This window comes from Macaca thibetana, chromosome 1 (genome assembly GCF_024542745.1).
Source record: "Macaca thibetana thibetana isolate TM-01 chromosome 1, ASM2454274v1, whole genome shotgun sequence".
Lineage (NCBI taxonomy): Eukaryota > Metazoa > Chordata > Mammalia > Primates > Cercopithecidae > Macaca > Macaca thibetana.
In genome coordinates this window covers 102,351,716-102,370,253 of record NC_065578.1, presented here as the reverse complement: position 1 = coordinate 102,370,253, position 18,538 = coordinate 102,351,716, and the positions used below count along the sequence as shown (strand labels likewise).

The following is an 18,538-nucleotide window of genomic DNA, read 5'->3' as shown; positions in this document are numbered from 1 at the left end:
TGAATTAGAAGTACATTCAAGTAATATAAGACACTGCTAATTTTCTCAAAGCTGGTTTCTCAAGCTAGTTTTGGGATTCTGCGCAATATAAGGGCTGTGTGGGAAGCAGTTCTGTCTGTGATTATATGGTTTCCCTCATTTTTTCCTTTGAATTATGGTTCAGATGCAATCTCTGATGCATTTTTCAATTACACTAAAATTCTAAGCATTTTGGCAACTTGCCTTTACCACCCAAAATAGATGAGAAGGAATCATTAACTGTATGGGATGTTTGAAAAAATAATGGTGAGAGTCAATGCCTTGGCAAATTCAGAATTATAAGTAGACAGGAAGCATAGGTTTTCAATTAATCTTCTGATTATGGTAGTTACTTCTTAAGAATTTTATGCCATATTTAATATTTAATTTCAGCCTTGTTTCTGGATATGCAATCAAAAACTCTGCCAAGAGCCACCAGGCTTTTCCTGAAAGCTATAATATCAAATGTGAGCAGAAGTTTTAGGGTCTAGGGGCTATCTTATGAAAATAGTATAGAATGTTGTTAAGCTATTTATTTTACACTGCACATACTAGGCTACTTATCTAAATGTATTTTTCTTTTATTTCTATTACATTTTCCTCATGTGTTTGATTTATAGAATAATGACTTTAAGACTCCTGAAACTGGAACTTATTTTTAGAAAAATTATAACTAGAAGTCTGCCACTTAAAGGTTTGTTTTCCTTTAATTGACTCCAAACACTGCAATAAAATATCTTACATTTGTATATACTTTACAGTTTATAAACCGCTTAAATCTATATTAGTTGTATTTAGAATTTTTGAGGAAATAGTATTCTTCATTTACAGGTGTTGTAGTAATAGTATTCTTCATTTACAGGTGTTGAAATAGTCTTTCAATGGCGAATAAATTATTGGTCAGGAAATCTATTTATTGATCATTTATTGAGTACCCACTAAGAGAAGGCCTAGTCCAGGAATTGGGAAAATCTCTGACAACAAAACGGAAAAGTCCCTGCTCTCATGAAGTTTATATTCCAGTGAATTTAATTGAACAAAATAGATTGACTGGTTAAGTAAGGAGCCGAGTCTATAAACTATACTTTTTATTGTCTTGTAGAGGTGCTATACCTTCCTGGCATGTGACACACATACTGGTTATTCAAATCCTTAAACATACTGTTCAGTCATCCAGATATATATATATATTTCATATATATGATGTATTTGTATTTCTCATATATATATCTATATATAGAGATAGATATATAAATATATTTATATACATGATACCGATTTCTATTTTAGGTCTTCAAGTAGATGGTGTTTCCCCAACTTCTCATATTCTTTTTGAGTCACTCTGAGTTCCCACAGAAAACAGAACTTTCCTTAGATGGCTTCAGAAGTTTGAGCAGAGAGGCTGGGAAATCTAGTAATTAGCATTACCTTCCTGAGGGCTAAAGGGGCAAGGGGCGGAAATACTGGTACAGCACTGAGTGAGGAGCTGGAGTTCTGTAGAAGTACTTTCTAGCAGTGTCAATAATGATAAGGGTCCCAGACTACTGTGACAAGCTAGGAAAGTAATGTCACATTTACTAGGGGGTAAAAGATGCCAACCTTTTTCCCTTCCCAACTTCCAAACTCCTGGTGGTGGCTTCCATGGCCCGTTCTGGAAACCAACCTGCGGGAGAGTCTGATGATGCAGACTTTAGGGGTCAGGTTCTTTCAGGCACGGAGTAAAAGACAGAAATGTTAGTAATAGGAATTGAGGTGCCAACAGAGGATAACAAGTATCCCTTTATTTAGAAGAAAAACTGACCACTTTCACATAAATTATGCCAGGAAATTCTAGATAAATCCTCTAATTTTCTCAGGTGAAAGTTATTTTAAATTTCTTATATCTTCATAATTGGAATATAGCAGATAGTAAAGAAATATGTGTCTCATGTGTTATGTATTTGTGTATAATAATCTCAATAACAAGCCTATAAGTATTGGAGAGGAGGTTTCTTTTCCTCCTATTCATAGTGTTGGCATGATACTTTGTCTCCGTAAATATTTATCGAATTAATGGATAGACGAATGACAGTAAACAGGCAAAGACAAATATTCTCATAGTAATCTGGCTGTTAAAATCCTTGTGCAAGTTAGAATTAAAAGTTATAGGAGAAATATAATTACTATCTTATCTATAATATTTCTTAGCTTATTAACTTGTAACACATACAAAAAAAAAATTTTGTTTTGGGAAAAATATAGCTTTTCCTAAAATAACAAACCAATATTGTTATACAAAAATGTTGTATAACAGATTGTCTTTGCCTTCAATCAAAAGAGTTTTTCCAAAATATACCCATTTCAGTAGGGAATTCTAGCTTTCAATTTTGAGTAAGCCATGAATCGTTTACTGTTCAACAAATATTACATGTTCAAAGTACAAACTGACTATATTTTGTAGAGAAAAGAGGTTTTCACATTTGACACTAAAAAATAATTTTTTGTTTTCAGAATAAAAAAAGGTGTGCTAATTATATTATATATATACACATACTTTAAAAGTCCTCTCAGAATTACATATTTTATGAAGTAGCCAAATTATATTTAAAGAGACTTCAGTTCTCTAAAGAATGAATGTATCATTCATTGTTATAGAGGATTGCAACAGAGCAAAAATAAGGGACTATTTTTAAAAGATCTGTTATTTCTGGGATAGTACCATTGTATATAAAATTAAAATAATAAATGTATAGAAATGCAACTACCAATTATTTCTTTTTATTCTCTGACAGGTATTTTCTCTAAGAGATTTAAAACAGGCAATAAAAAAAGGATGATGCTAAAAATTGATATGTAAAAAACTGATACCCAAATATCTGGTATTGTGTTGGAGGAATAAATATGTCAGTTAAACTGTTAACTTTTTATGAAATAGTGAAAATAGTCTATAATTTCTTTCATATTCCAAAAATAACAATTACTTTAAAATTAAGTCTAAAATTTACTGCCAAGTTAAAGACTATGAAATAAAATGTAAATGTCAAATTCTAATGTTAACTTTGTGAAACAGGTAATGAAAGTAATACCTAATGCAAAGGTCATATTTGACCTTTACAGTGATATTAATTATATGAACTTGTCCTTTGAATCTAAGTGTTAAAATACAGGTTAATCACTATGTGTCAATTCAAAATAAAACATAAAAATTAAAAAACATATTAAAAATAAATACTGATTAAGAATTTCTCATTAATAATTAGCATTCAAATTGAGATGTGCTATAAATGTAAAATATATATAATCTTTCAAAAACTTAGTAGGAATAATAATAGCTTTTATATTAATTACAAATTGAAATTATATGTTTTGAATATATTATGTAAAAATATATTATAAAAGTTAAAGAAAAATAAAAATATTACATACCTGTTTCCTTACATATGAATATTTTTTCTCAAGTTGATTTTTTATTTTTTTATTATTTATTTATTTATTTATTATTATTATTATACTTTAAGTTCTAGGGTACATGTGCATAACATGCAGGTTTGTTACATATGTATACTTGTGCCATGTTGGTGTGCTGCACCCATCAACTCGTCAGCACCCATCAACTAGTCATTTACATCAGGTATAACTCCCAGTGCAATCCCTCCCCCCTCCCCCCTCCCCATGATAGGCCCCGGTGTGTGATGTTCCCCTTCCCGAGTCCAGGTGATCTCATTGTTCAGTTCCCACCTATGAGTGAGAACATGCGGTGTTTGGTTTTCTGTTCTTGTGATAGTTTGCTAAGAATGATGGTTTCCAGCTGCATCCATGTCCCTACAAAGGACACAAACTCATCCTTTTTTATGGCTGCATAGTATTCCATGGTGTATATGTGCCACATTTAATTTTTTAAAAAGAGGTCTCAAAATGATTTTCATTTTGTTTTAAAATCCTCTTTAGCATTTTAAATGTTAATTTCAATCATATTTTGGACAACAAATGTTTTTAAAATATATCAGATGAATTTATTTTGGGAAGGGGATCAAATTGTGTTAACACTTTAAATGTTAATTATTTAAAGAAACATTGATATGAAGAATCTTTTCGTAATCTGAGAATCATCTCTAAGTATTTTTTTAGAATTTTAATTTAAATTTTTACATAAGAGTTTCCTTCAATCAACAAGAAATAAACATGTTTAGTATTGATTCACATTAACATAAACTGATAAAATGTAACAAAGAATACACAAAAGTATACAATCTGAGATTATCAGAATATATACTTTAATATATATTTTGAGATTAATCTCAGAATATATACTTTTTGAACTATATATTTGAACTCTTTATATAATATATATAATTGGAATATACATAAATATATACACACATAGTTCAAATATTAGGGGGATGTTTTTCTAGCATTTTTTGTTTTCCATTGTTGACCTGAAGTAGGATTACAATATAAATTTATTAGATGGAATTAATGATACAAACAAATTGTTTTAATCTTTTACTAGCACAATAAAATGTATTTTAAATATGACTATTTATGGATATTTAAAAAAATTTGTTCTCTTTAAATTATTTATTTGTACTTGGAATGATGCTTTTTTACCTTTCTTACTTTCTAGTATCTCCAGTGGACTGAGGGGTGTCTGTGATGATGATACTGTCTGGTTTATAACTTCAGATTACCCTGTGTTCTAGCTACTTGCCAAATTAAATCAGCCAATATTTCTTTTCTTTCTTTCTTTTTTTTTTTACTCCTCTATTTTTTAATGAATAATTTTAGCACGGTTTTCATATGTACTTTAAACAAAGTTTTTATTTTATTTCTTTTTTTTACTTTTTTTATTATTATTATTATTATACTTTAAGTTCTAGGGTACATGTGCATAACGTGCAGGTTTGTTACATATGTATACTTGTGCCATGTTGGTGTGCTGCACCCATCAACTCGTCATTTACATCAGGTATAACTCCCAATGCAATCCCTCCCCCCTCCCCACTCCTTATGATAGGCCCCGATGTATGATGTTCCCCTTCCTGAGTCCAAGTGATCTCATTGTTCAGTTCCCACCTATGAGTGAGAACATGCGGTGTTTGGTTTTCTGTTCTTGCGATAGTTTGTAAAGCAGCCAATATTTCTACAGCATCTACTTAATACTGGACTCTGGATATAGTCAGTTATTACTTTTGTTGTAAATAAACAAATATCCATTTTGTATTTTTTCAATTGAAGTGACCTTTGCTCTGTTATAAAGACAGAACTTGAGAGGAATTAAAAAAACAACAACCACTTAGTATTAACTGTTTTGTATTAGTTTTTTAAGGCTGCCATAATAAATTGCCACAGACTCAGTGGCTTAAATAATAGAAACTTAGTTTTTTAAAGTTCTGGAGGCTACAAGTCCAAGATCCAGGTGTTGACAGAGTCGTTTTCTTCCATCCGAGGGTTCTTGCCTTGGCTTGGAAATGGTTGTCTTTTCCCTGTGTCTTCACATGGTCTTTCCTCTGTGTGTTTGTCTTAATCCTTTCTTAAAGGAGACCAGTCAGATTGAATCAGGACCATCCTAGTGGCTTTGTTTAACCTTAATTATATTCTTAAAGGCCCTGTCTCCAAATACAGTCACAATGTGAGGTGTTGGGAATTAGGATTTCAACATACAAATTTGAGGGGACACATTAACCCTTAGCACTCAGGCTGGGCAAGCTCATCCTGTTCTTGATTATCAATGAAAAAAATGGGTATAAGATTGCTACAGAAAGAAGTATGGACTGTCCGATCAAAGGGAAATTTTCTGCCGATTCTTACCGATTCTTGAAACTTGGTTTGGTTTCAATGATGCAATCTGACAGTCTTCAGGTTTAGGAGAGATACAGTTCAAAAATAAATGAAAGTTACTTTCTTAAATGAAACACTGAACTTACTCCATAAATGACCATTAGTTATTATTCTACTACTTAGACTTAAGAGATTGACCCTCCAATTTTTTCCTTTTATTGTAGTTCCATTTGAGTAAATGGCTTTGCCATCCTACCATTGCTTACTTGAGAAACTGTAGAATTGCTCTACGTTCTCTGTAACACTTTGCGCCATCTTTCCTTATCATTCTTGTCTCACTCCATCATCAGCACCCAGTCAGTTTCCAAATCTCACATATATCTTTTTTACTAATATATCTACTGTCTATTCCATCTACTCCATTCCTACCATGGCGGACTTGGCTTCAGTTCTCAACACTTTTATTGAAATAGACTTCTAATTGATTTCCAAACTGGCTGCTTTCAAATTATCCTCCGTTTTGCTGTCAAAGTGATTTTTTAAAAATACAACATTGGTCAACCTATTTCATTGATAAGAGTCCTCAAATGACACTCAAATAACATCTTTTGAGTTTCAGTTCACATACAAGCCTTTTCTTAAATTGGTTCCTAACTTAAAAAAAATCTACTCTTTACCCTCACTCCTTATCACCATATAAATCCTTCCCTCTAACTATGCTGCACTATATATACTTCTCTCTCTCTCTCTCTCTTTTTTTTTTTTTTTTTTTTTTGAGAAAGAGTCTGGCTCTGTCGCCCAGGCTGAGTGCAGTGGCAGTGGCATGATCTTGGCTCACTGTAACCTCCACCTCCCAGATTCAAGCGATTTTCATGACTCGGCCTCCCAAGTAGCTAGGATTACAGGCATGTGCCACCATGCTTGGCTAATTTTTGTATTTTTTGGTGGAGAAAGGGTTTTACCATGTTGGTCAGGCTGGCTTTGAACTCCAGACCTCAGGTGATCCACCCACTTTGGCCTCCCAAAGTGCTAGTATTACTGGTGTGAGCCACTGCACCTGCCCTAAGTCTCTGAATTCATCAAACAGTTTCATCCCTCAGAAGTTTCGTTTAAGATGCTTTTTATGTTTAATGCTATTTTACCTCCATCCCCTTCATTAGGCTAACTCTCATTTGCTTGTAACAAATCATCAATATTTTTCTAAGAGCCATTTCATAAAAATGTTCATTCTCACTGAGATACCTATATGTTGCAAGTTAATGGAGACAAGAATGAACTATAGGAAATGGAATCTAGATGATTTTATGGAACAAAATTATAGCTGTGTGATTTACTCTAGCATTGAGGGAGATTAAATATCTAATCCTAGATATTTCTGTAATTTAATAAGGTGTATAGTCAATTGTTAGAGTGTTATTTTCCAGATCTTACAAAAAATTGCTCTCTTAGAATAAAGAACTTTAAATGTTAATGTTAAAAGTTTAGATCTTGCAAGATTCAGAGTAGAATTGAAAGCCTTGTGGAATTGTACAGTCACCAGTTGTAAGATTAAAATTTAAGAGAGATGATTATTTTTCGGTTGTAATTGAGCACTGATTCAACATCTGCATTAACTATTTTAGTTATATCTAAATTTCTTCTGCCTTTGTTGTGATCCTATTAAGTTCCAAACACATAATCCATCTATGAGTCACATTATTCAATCAGATGGAGTTGAACAAGACAGCTTATCAGAGGCTGGTTTTTCATTGCTCATTCTCTAGAGGCAGCTGCTTTGCTGTGCAATTCAGTGGATGCTCAGATTGAGAACTAACATCAACCAGTCACTGGTTGGCTTCACATTAAGACAAGGAGTTCAATCTGAAAATTCAGAACCTTAACACTGACACATTGACATGTGATCTTAAGACATTAGACCAATATTATTTACCATACTTTTTCAATAAATTTGATTCTTTACACACACATACACACACAAAATCTAAATTTATCTTTACTTGTGTATTTTGTAGACCATTATGTAATTACATTCATAGCACAAAAAATTGAAACAGCTGTGCCTTATATAGACTTTATATTTAAGTCTATACAATATATAATAATATAATTAAATAATAAAATAAAATAATAGAATATTATAGAATAGAATAATTATTATATATAATTATATAATATTATTTATATTATATTATATATATTATAATTATATATTATATATATATAATTATATATAAATAGTAAAATAATATATGAAAAAATATATTTTATAATTATATATATAATTACATATATATTATATAAAATATAGTTTTTCATATATTATTTATATATATATATATAATTATATATTATTATATTATATATTTTATTATATATATTAATATATTATATATTTTTATTATTTTATTATTCACCATATATTATATATAATTATATATACATAATATATAATATATAATATATAATTATATATACATAATATATAATATATAATATATTATGTATATTATATAGACATATATAAAGTCTATATAAGGCATAGCTGTATATTATATACTTATATATAAAGTCTATATAAGGCATAGCTGTATATTATAATATATATTTTATATATATATAATATATATATACACACACACACACACACAAACCAAAGTAAAAAAACTGAGCAAAAAATTGTTTGCATATGTGCATTATTTGTTTGGTTTTAAAAGTATGCTATTACTTATATAGTTTGTATTGATAAAAATATAGTGAGATCATTTTGCAATGCATATGACATTCACAAGGACATCATCTGTATAGACAGTTTCTATTTAATTTTCTTACATTTTATTTGCTTTTGCTCTATACCTATACTGTCTATAGGTGAACACTATAGTATAAACCCAGTTCACACAGCTGGAGATCACCAAGTAATTGCATCAAATGTACCTTAATCTTGGTTTCATGGGTCATTAAAGGAGGAGGATGCCTTGTATGCTAAAGATGCTAGTTTTACTCAATAACTTTACCTTTTTTGGCTGTGTAAATTTTTATGGCACTATTGAATCTAAATATTTATAGTTCATTCAATCTGTCACAATGAGCTTTTTTACAGACTGTATTAAAACATGTCATATGATTAACATAAAACACTGTAAAATGCCTTCTAGGAAAAATAGTACTGTAAGCTTTTTATTGAATTTTTCCAGTTCCTTTCTAGTATATTTTATGACTATTAAACACTTGAAATAAGAATTTATAGTGGAAAAGTTGGCAGGATTCCATTTAGTGAAGTTAGGACTGTAAATAGAATAGCAAGTACTTAACGAAACCAGCATTATTTAAAAATATTTATTATTTCAAAGTACTATATACTTATATATGATGCTATATATTTATATTATATATAAGATATATTTATATACATAAATATCATATATATGATAGCAACTTTTTTGTTTTTCAGCAATAAATTCACTTGATTCATTATAATTTATATATAATTAAGTATGGAATTCCAGAATTTCTATTCCTGGAGAGGACCTTAGGTATTATCTCTCAGTGCATTCATTTTACAAATGATAAATTAAGTGATGCACAATTCCAAGTAGTTAATGGCAAAGCTGGGAGAAAATTTAGGAAGCAGAGTTTCTAATTGAAACCCTCAGTGATTCCATTACTCAGTCATATACTCATGTACTCAATAGTGCCTCCTTATTTGTTTTAAATGTTAATAATTTTGTGTTCAAATTTCTCTTTGTTATTTTTCATTTATTACAATTCAGGTATGGTTACTCAGTGTTCTGAATTATTCGGTTAGAATTTGAGAAATGCTATTGGTATGTGTTAAGAACTTGTATTTATTTGCTATGTGTCTATTTAAAATTAGTAGGTATTAGACAATATTAGAGATGCTCCTACTTAAAAATAATTTACCAAAAAACTCAGAAACTAATTTTATTGATCAATTATTTATATTGTCTCATGACATGTAAAAATAAATATTTTCAAGTTAGAAATACTAATAATATGATGATTTTAAATATGGTTGTCTAGATGAATATTTTCTACTTTTGCTTTATGTTATGCTTCACTGTAAATTAAAAAAGGCATTTCCTTATTTGGGTGTTACTTGGACATACTAGTATGTTACATGTACTTTCAAAGCACTATTTGAATGAGTGAATGAATTAATGATTAAATAAAATGACTAAAAACTTGCATAAATATAACACAATCTGAGTTATCAATGGAGATATTTTTGAAGTCAACAAAATTTATCATGAAGATGAATAAACAGTATTTCATTTATGTCAGCACAATTTTTATTAGTGGATGTGTGTTTCTGAGTCATTTTTGTGGTGTAATATTGCTCAGTTTGGTGATGAGACATTCTAGATGAAGATTATTCAGGTAGTTGGCAATAAGAATTTAAATGTCGCCGGGCGCGGTGGCTCACGCCTGTAATCCCAGCACTTTGGGAGGCCGAGGCGGGTGGATCACGAGGTCGGAAGATCGAGACCATCCTGGCTAACGTGGTGAAACCCCGTCTCTACTAAAAATACAAAAAATTAGCCGGGCGAGGTGGCGGGCGCCTGTAGTCCCAGCTACTCGGAGGCTGAGGCAGGAGAATGGCGTGAACCCGGGAGGCGGAGCTTGCAGTGAGCTGAGATCCGGCCACTGCATTCCAGCCTGGGCGACAAAGCGAGACTCCGTCTCAAAAAAAAAAAAAAAAAAAAAAAAAAAAAAAAAAAAAAAGAATTTAAATGTCAAAATATGGATCAAAAGGGGATCAGGTTAAAACACTAAAAAGAAGATTTAAAATGAGATGTCCATAAGGAGCTTGGAAAAGCTCAGATGTTAATCTGATGATCTAGGAGCCCTGTGTGCCTGTCCAGGTAAGACCTGAGGAGAAGGCGCTGCTACTTTCAATATGGTTGACTTTGAGGATCTACCTAGCAAAAAGTGAGAGCTAAGACAGTGTTGTAAACTGTAGGAGTGTAGAAAGTGTTTACCAAGACACACAGAAAGGCTCTTGGGATACTAATTGTTTCCATTTGATTCCGAGATTTAAGGAAATCTCAGTCTAATCATTTACAGATCATTAACCTAACCAAACAGAGACCTCGTTGGCCACAAGCAGCAAAGACTACTGACTTACAGAATTACTTCAAGTAAATCACTACATGAACAAACAAGCACCAACAACTATAAAGAAAAATAACAGTAGGCCTGGTGGAAGGGGAGGATAGTATCTGATTTCAGGGTTGTTATTTAATATGTTCAACTTTCAACATAAAAGCTTTCAACATCATGAGATAGCCAAAAAAAAAAAAAAAAAAAAAAAAAAAAAAAGAAAGAAAGAAAGAAAAAGAAAATTATGTGGCATACAAAGTAAAAAGCAAAGCAAAGCAAAGCAGTTAAGAGGAGCTGCCCTTTGAGAAGCACAGACATTGGACTTCCCCAACAAAGACATTAAATGAACAATTATGGATACGTTAAAAAAATGAAAAAAAATCATAATAACTAACAGCAAGTATGATAATGTCTTACCAAATAGAAAGTAGCAATAAAGATACATACTATAAAAATACTAAATAGTAGTACTGTAGTTGAAAATTATAACATACAATGAAAAATTGACTAAGTTCAACAAAGAATTTGAGCTGACAAAATAATTGGTGTACTTGAAGATAAATCAGTTGATATCATCTACAATAAGAAGAAGGGAAGAAAAAAAATTCAAAAAAGTTGACAGAGCCTCTGAGACCTGCGGAACACCACCAAACATTCCAAAATAGGCATGATAGGAGTCCCAAAAAGAGTAAGGACAGAAAACATATTTAACAAAGTAATGAATCTACACATTCAAGACTCTCGACAACTTCAAATCGGATAAACTTGTAAAATCTACATCTAGATACATCATAAACATCAAAAAGCAAAGACAGTGAGAGAAACTTCAAAATTGCAAGAGTGAAGTGACTGATAACATATAAAAGCATTTTAATTTAGATTATTAACTGATTCCCTATCATATACTGTGGAGGTCATGAAGTAGTAGGGTAACATATTCACAGTTCTGGCGGCAAGGGGGAAAGACTTCAACGAAAAACTTTATAGCCAGCAAAACCGACTTTCAAAGGCAAAGGAAACAGTCAGGTGCAGTGTCTTGCTCTTATAGGCCCAGCTACTTAGGAGGCTGAAATAGGAAGATAGCTGGAGTCCAGGATTTCAATAACAGCATTGGACAACATAATAAGGCACCATCTCTTAAAAAAAGGAAATTTAAGACATTCCCATATTTAAAAGAATATTCACTAACAAAGTTCCCTTTCAAGAAATGTAAAGAGTATCTTAGATTGAAATGGAAGATTACTGGACAATAACTCAAATAAAGAACACAAGTACAGTTATCTGGGAGAGGTAAATATAAAAGATCGTACTTCTTGTTTATAATACTTCTCTTATTAGATTAAAAACAAAATTGCATAAAACAATAATTATAAAACTGTGTTGATAGGCTTATAGTATATAAAGATGTAATTTATACAACAATAATAGTTACAAGGCGGAAGGAGGGATTAGAGCTACATAAGATCACATTTTTGTGTAAGATTGACATGAAGTAAGTATTAATTTGAAAAATATTGTAATAAGTTAATTATAATTCTAAGAGTAACCACTGGCCGGGCGCGGTGGCTCAAGCCTCTAATCCCAGCACTTTGGGAGGCCGAGACGGGCGGATCACGAGGTCAGGAGATCAAGACCATCCTGGCTAACACGGTGAAACCCCGTCTCTACTAAAAAATACAAAAAAAAAAAAAAAAGCCCAAAAAACTAGCCGGGCGAGTTGAGGGGCCTCTGTAGTCCCAGCTACTCGGGAGGCTGAGACAGGAGAATGGTGTAAACCCGGGAGGCGGAGCTTGCAGTGAGCTGAGATCCGGCCACTGCACTCCAGCCTGGGCTACAGAGAGAGACTCCGTCTCAAAAAAAAAAAAAAAAAAAAAAAAAAAAAGAAGTAAAATTTTAAAATAGTAAATATCTATTCAACTCAAAAAAGGCAGTAATGGAAGAATAACGTAATATTAATACAAAGGCATAAAATGTAGAAAACAAATAGCAAAATAATAAATGAAAACAACCCAAATTTCCAGAAACTGATTAATAAACAGCGGCATGTCCATAAAAGGGAATATTACTTGAAAAGAGGAATGAAGTACTAATACATGGTACAACATGGATCAATCTTGAAGACATTATGATCAACGAAAGAAGCCAATTGAAAAAGGTCACATGTTGTATGGTTGAATTTATAGGAAATGCCCAATTTTTATCAGGGGCTGGGAAAAGGGAAGGATTGAAAGTGACTACCACTGGTTGCAGGGTATCTTTTAGGTGTCATGAAATTTTTCTGCAATTAGTACTGATGGTTGGACAATGCTGTGACTGTACTAAACCCACTGTATTGTAAATTTTGAAAGAATGGATTTTATATGTGAATTAATTAAATCCATTATAATTGATTTTATATTTGAATAGTGTGAAAAGCTCAATAAATATGTTATTTTTAAAAAAGAGAAATGTAAGCATAGAAATATAAATTTTTCAACCTTAAAACTAAATCCTAATTCTAAGGGTGAGAATGAACACAGTTTTTGACAGAAGAAAGAATGATACAAATAAAAATAAGTACCACACCACAGGTAGTAACCACAGTATTAAATAAAAAATTGCCTGCTAGGATTGAATAACCTAATTCTAATTAAATAACTTATACTTAATTCTAATTAAATAACTAATTAACTTATTCTTTTCTTGGCACTTCTCACACTATTTGGTTATATCTTTTCAAGTTATTAATTTTATTCCACCTTATACTATAGTTTTAAATATTGTTAACCACTGGTTTGTGCTCTCCAAAGAGCAAAGATTACATCAAATATGTGTTTCTACACCCACAGGTTCAATATTTTGTGTATAATACTTAATAAATATTTGTTAATAAATAAATATTGTGGTATAAATGTAGAATGAATTATTCCACATTCTTTAATTTTTAAAGATTTTTATAATTTAATTTCCATATTTTTATCAAGTCCTAAATAATCCCTGTTGGTAAGATGCAGAGAAAGCTGGAATGACTTTTAAATTATTAAATATGGAGTCAGGAGTTTTATGCATCAGATTTATGTGCTCAAACTTACAGAGACTCGAATGCTTAAGTTAAATGGCTATCAGCCCAGATATTCCTCTAGGTCTGAGTGTAATTCTGAATTAATATGGTCATGACACACAGATTTATATTAAACTAGTTTCATGATGAAATAAGGTCCAGGTGGAAGTAGTCACATTATGTCAAGAGAAGAATATTTGGATTTTTTCTCTTGCTTGCAGTTTCCAAAAGCTCTTGAAATTAAAACTGTTTAGGTTATTCTGTTATTAAGTATTACTAATGTTTTGATTTTATTGAAATCACACAGATTTTTTGATAGGCGATGTTTAATGTATCCTTAGGAACTCCTTTATTTTTCCTTAATATAAATGCATCAAACTCATGCTCTTTTTATTTTTAATTTGGGTTTCTCCGGTGTCTTCATTTCTCATTCATCTTTGTAGGTAGGGATTCCTTTTGATACTGATTTTTCTAAGATAACATAATAGCTGGATCTATATATTTACTCTAAAAATTTCATATAAATTTCCTAACAATAGCTTATTGAGCTTTTTACTTACTTAGTATTAGAATGTTGTTACTGTTTTTATATATGCACAGTTTTTAAAATGTGTTGACTTTTAAAATTAGCCTTTTGCCCACATTATATTTGTCCTCTACCATGCAGTATAAACTACCAATGAAGTAAAATTGAGTTTTAACAAAGGAATGAATGTAGTACAGATTTCCTGAGCCAGAAGATAACATAGAATAACAGTCCAATATTTACAGCTAATTTGTAAAATAGGTATTTCAATTCTGTAAGACTCTTCCTAACATTGAAATATAAGTCATTTTTCTTCTTCAAATATTTAAAAATAAACCACACATTGTCTTGAGTCCTCACTCTGGTATATGTGTACTTTAATATGCTGACTGCATCTGTGTCTGTGTGTTTTTATTTATTATTATTATTTTTTTTTTTTTCAGGGGGACATCCAGCAGTTTTTGATCACAGGTGACCCCAAGGCAGCATATGACTACTGTGAGCATTATAGTCCAGACTGTGACTCTTCAGCACCCAAGGCTGCTCAGGCTCAGGAACCTCAGATAGATGAGGTGAGGAGCACAAGACCAGAGAAGGTCTCTGTATTTCAGTGATACGGACATAGCAGTGCAGTGTGCAGTTTTTGAACTTACACTTATTTATTCCATTTTAGTTAAATTATGCTTTGTATTTTAATAGTGTTGTAATATTTCCAGGAAAAAAAGTTACTTGAATATATTTGGTACTTGTTTTCTTGCTGTTTAAGCATTTTATTACATAAATTTATTAGAAATAGTGGTGCTTCACTTGTATACTGTGTATATGCACATACTCCATTTTGGAGGGGGTGAGAAGAAAATAATTTCTAAGAGTGATATTTCGACCATTAGCATTTAAATAATTAACACAGCTTTAAGATAGAGTGACATATTTTCTGGTGTACATGCATCTCCCTAGACCTTTGGCAATTCATGCAAATGAGAAAGGGACATTAGAACTACCTTAAAGTTTTCAGGCTGTGTTCAATAATTAGAGAGTTTTTTTAAAAAAAACATTTCTCATAGGAAAATTTAAAAGCATGTGAAATGAAAGGAATTTAAGTCTCAGTTGAGAGCAAAACTGTATTTTTGGATTTTTTTTCCTCAAGACTTAGAGTGTTAAAAAGGAAGTAGAAGTTTAGAAACATCAAAATTGTTCTAAAAATGAATCAGATAGAAAGTACTTTCCTTTTAAATGTACTCGTAGGTGCCACCATTTGAGTTTTACTGTTTATAATGAGTCAAAATCTTTTATCTTATTGTTAGTTCTGCATGTGAATTAAGGTTGGATTTTACACTTTAAATGCTAGAAATATGTTTTTGACACTACTTTGCTTTTTAACGTTTAATAGTGAATTCTGTTGCAGTGATCTTTTCCATGACTTAATATTAGTTTTTGTTTAAAAAACAGGGTAAAATTTGAAGAAGCCAACAGGAAGGCAAATATGAGAGTGTAAAGATAAATTACTGGGATATTTTATTTACCTGCTTCACAGTTCTCAATTACTTCATTCTTTTTATTCTCTCATGATTCACTAAATATATTTTCCATGAATTCTGAAGTGATAGATAAAATAATTATCAGATTTTGTGTTTTTATATCTAAGAGGTTATGTGCTGACTTAAAATTTATAGCATTTACTGTACATTTTCAAGGTTGATGAGATCTGTTTTGCTCCTTTATAAAGAAAGATAAGGCATATTATTCTTTTTAGCAACAGATATGGCTCTGATTTTTGGAAGAAGGGAGGTTTGCAATCTTAATGTACCACTTTGAGGTGTTTTGTTCCCATGTTGTAATGCTATTATGTCAGGTAAGCTGTTATTTTATCAAGGTAATTTGTATCCATCTTCTTAAGTTCATTTAAAAATGAACTTGCCTTTTACCATGTTAGTTGTTGACATGTATATTTAACATTTTGTTGAGATGTCAAACTTAGTTTTACTAGAAGCATTTGATGAGAAAAACAGCACATTATAGCACAAACTGCATCACAATCTGGTTGGGTAATGCAATCATAGATTGCATTTTTACCTCTTTAAAAACTGAGTAAGTCATAATGAAAAAGTTTTTTCTTTAAGGAAGAATTAGCTTTCACTTTTTTCTCTAACTCTAAATTATGTTGATCCTTCAACAATAAGATAAACATCTATACCAGTATCAAAAGCTAATCAATCAAATTAGTAAGTAGTCCTTACAGAAATTTTAAACTATATCCATTAATATGTCATTATATGATAAAATGCATATTAATAATCTTCAGAGTTTCTATCTATATAAATTAATAATGCAATGTTAGTCGTCAATACGTAAAGAACATAAAGTGCAATATGGAGCATCAGTCATACATGTTGTACTTTATATTACTTAATTGTTCACTAATAAACTTCTGGTATTGCATGTTTATTATTCTAATTTGGATTAATAAATATGTCAATTTCTTTTATAGATCAACCCATATGCTTTTTCAGCTTATAATTTTGTCTACTTAGTATCCTCAAATAACATATCCTAATCCATTCTTAAGATTCACATTGTTATATGCTTGACACAACTTTACAACCATCACTATGGAGTAAGAGATGTATAATGTAGGCAGATTTTAATTTAATCATAATATCATCACATTTTAATTCTATTTGAAATGACACAATGCCATTTAAATAGGTGACAAGCTAATATTAAAATTATAATGAATTTGGGATTTTCTGATCAAGTGAAATTATCTTCCTGTCTTATAAAAAATTAGATGTTAAATCTACAGGATTCCTTTTGATATTCTTTCTTAAAAAAGGATGAAAACAGAAAATGAAGTGACAATCTTTTATAAAGGAATTTAGAAAACAATTAGCTTTCCAAAATGTGTTATCTTTTCACTTAATATGTATCATACATTATATTTCTCATCATATGCACAGGTTTTTACTGATGTCACCAGTTTTCTTACAAATTAAGTAAGAACAGACATGACATTTCTGGAAGATTATTTTTCCTCACCTACTCTAATTTCTGTTAGAATACCGACAAAGTTGAAATTATTCCATCACTGCATGTCTTTTTGCATATATTTGTCTGATTGATTATAACTAGTTATTTCCTCTCTACTTGTCTCAAGCCATCTTTAGAATTCCATAGTGAGGAGAGAGATTTATCTCCAAAAATATGTTATGAGGCTTTATGTAGTTGTATATATATATATTGCAATATACACTCAGCAATGTCCTGAGTATATTCATGACCACCACATGGAGGAAGCTGTGCAGATAAAGGAGAACCAGGAGTGAATAAGCTCTAAAAGAAAGATGTGCTGGCTGGGCGCAGTGGCTCATGCTTGTAATCCCAGCAATTTGGGAGGCCGAGGCCGGCGGGTCACCTGCGGTCAGGAGTTCAATGGCAGCCTGGCCAACTTAGTGAAACGCTCTCTCTAATAAAAATGTTTACACGATTAGTCGGGCATGGTGGCAGGTGCCTGTAATCCCAGCTACTCGGGAGGCTGAGTGAGGAAGGAGAATCGCTTGAACCCGGGAGGCGGAGGTTGCAGTGAGCTGAGATCGTGCCACTTGCACTCCAGCCCGGGCGACAGAGCGAGACTCCATCTCAAAAACAAAACAAAATAAAACAAAAAACAAACAAACAAAACCCAGAAAGATATGCTTTAGTGTCGAGGGCAGTTAACATGTTATTTCCTCCATTATTTCATAACCAGTCTGGTTAGTCAACATTTGGAGAGTTTAAATAAAGAACAGAATTATGAAAGTTAGAAGATAATTTGTCCTATAAGAGAAAAAAATGATATAAAATTAATTGACTACTTTGGTACAGTTCTATATATGTATATATATCTTTGAATAGCAGATTTCAATTAAAATGCATTTAAGTTGTCCAGGTTTAAAATTGGCACTTTATGCATTTACTTATGGTTTTTGTAATTCATAACTCCTCTATAAGCTACTAGAGCTTATTATTAGAAGGCACTGTGATCACTATTTTCTAAAACATTTGTGGTCAACAGTTATTTTGTTGGAAGATTAAAAGGG

The 18,538-nt window shown here is 31.3% G+C and overlaps 1 protein-coding gene across 2 annotated transcripts in view; it reads left to right on the top strand.

The window, feature by feature from the left end:
* COL11A1 (collagen type XI alpha 1 chain) overlaps positions 1-18,538 on the top strand; it is a 219,223-nt gene that overhangs the window by 58,620 nt on the left and 142,065 nt on the right. For both annotated transcript variants that reach the window (XM_050778638.1, XM_050778648.1), the window contains exon 5: positions 14,906-15,034. In XM_050778638.1, the coding sequence (XP_050634595.1) occupies positions 14,906-15,034 (129 nt within the window). The remainder of the gene's footprint in view (positions 1-14,905; positions 15,035-18,538) is intronic.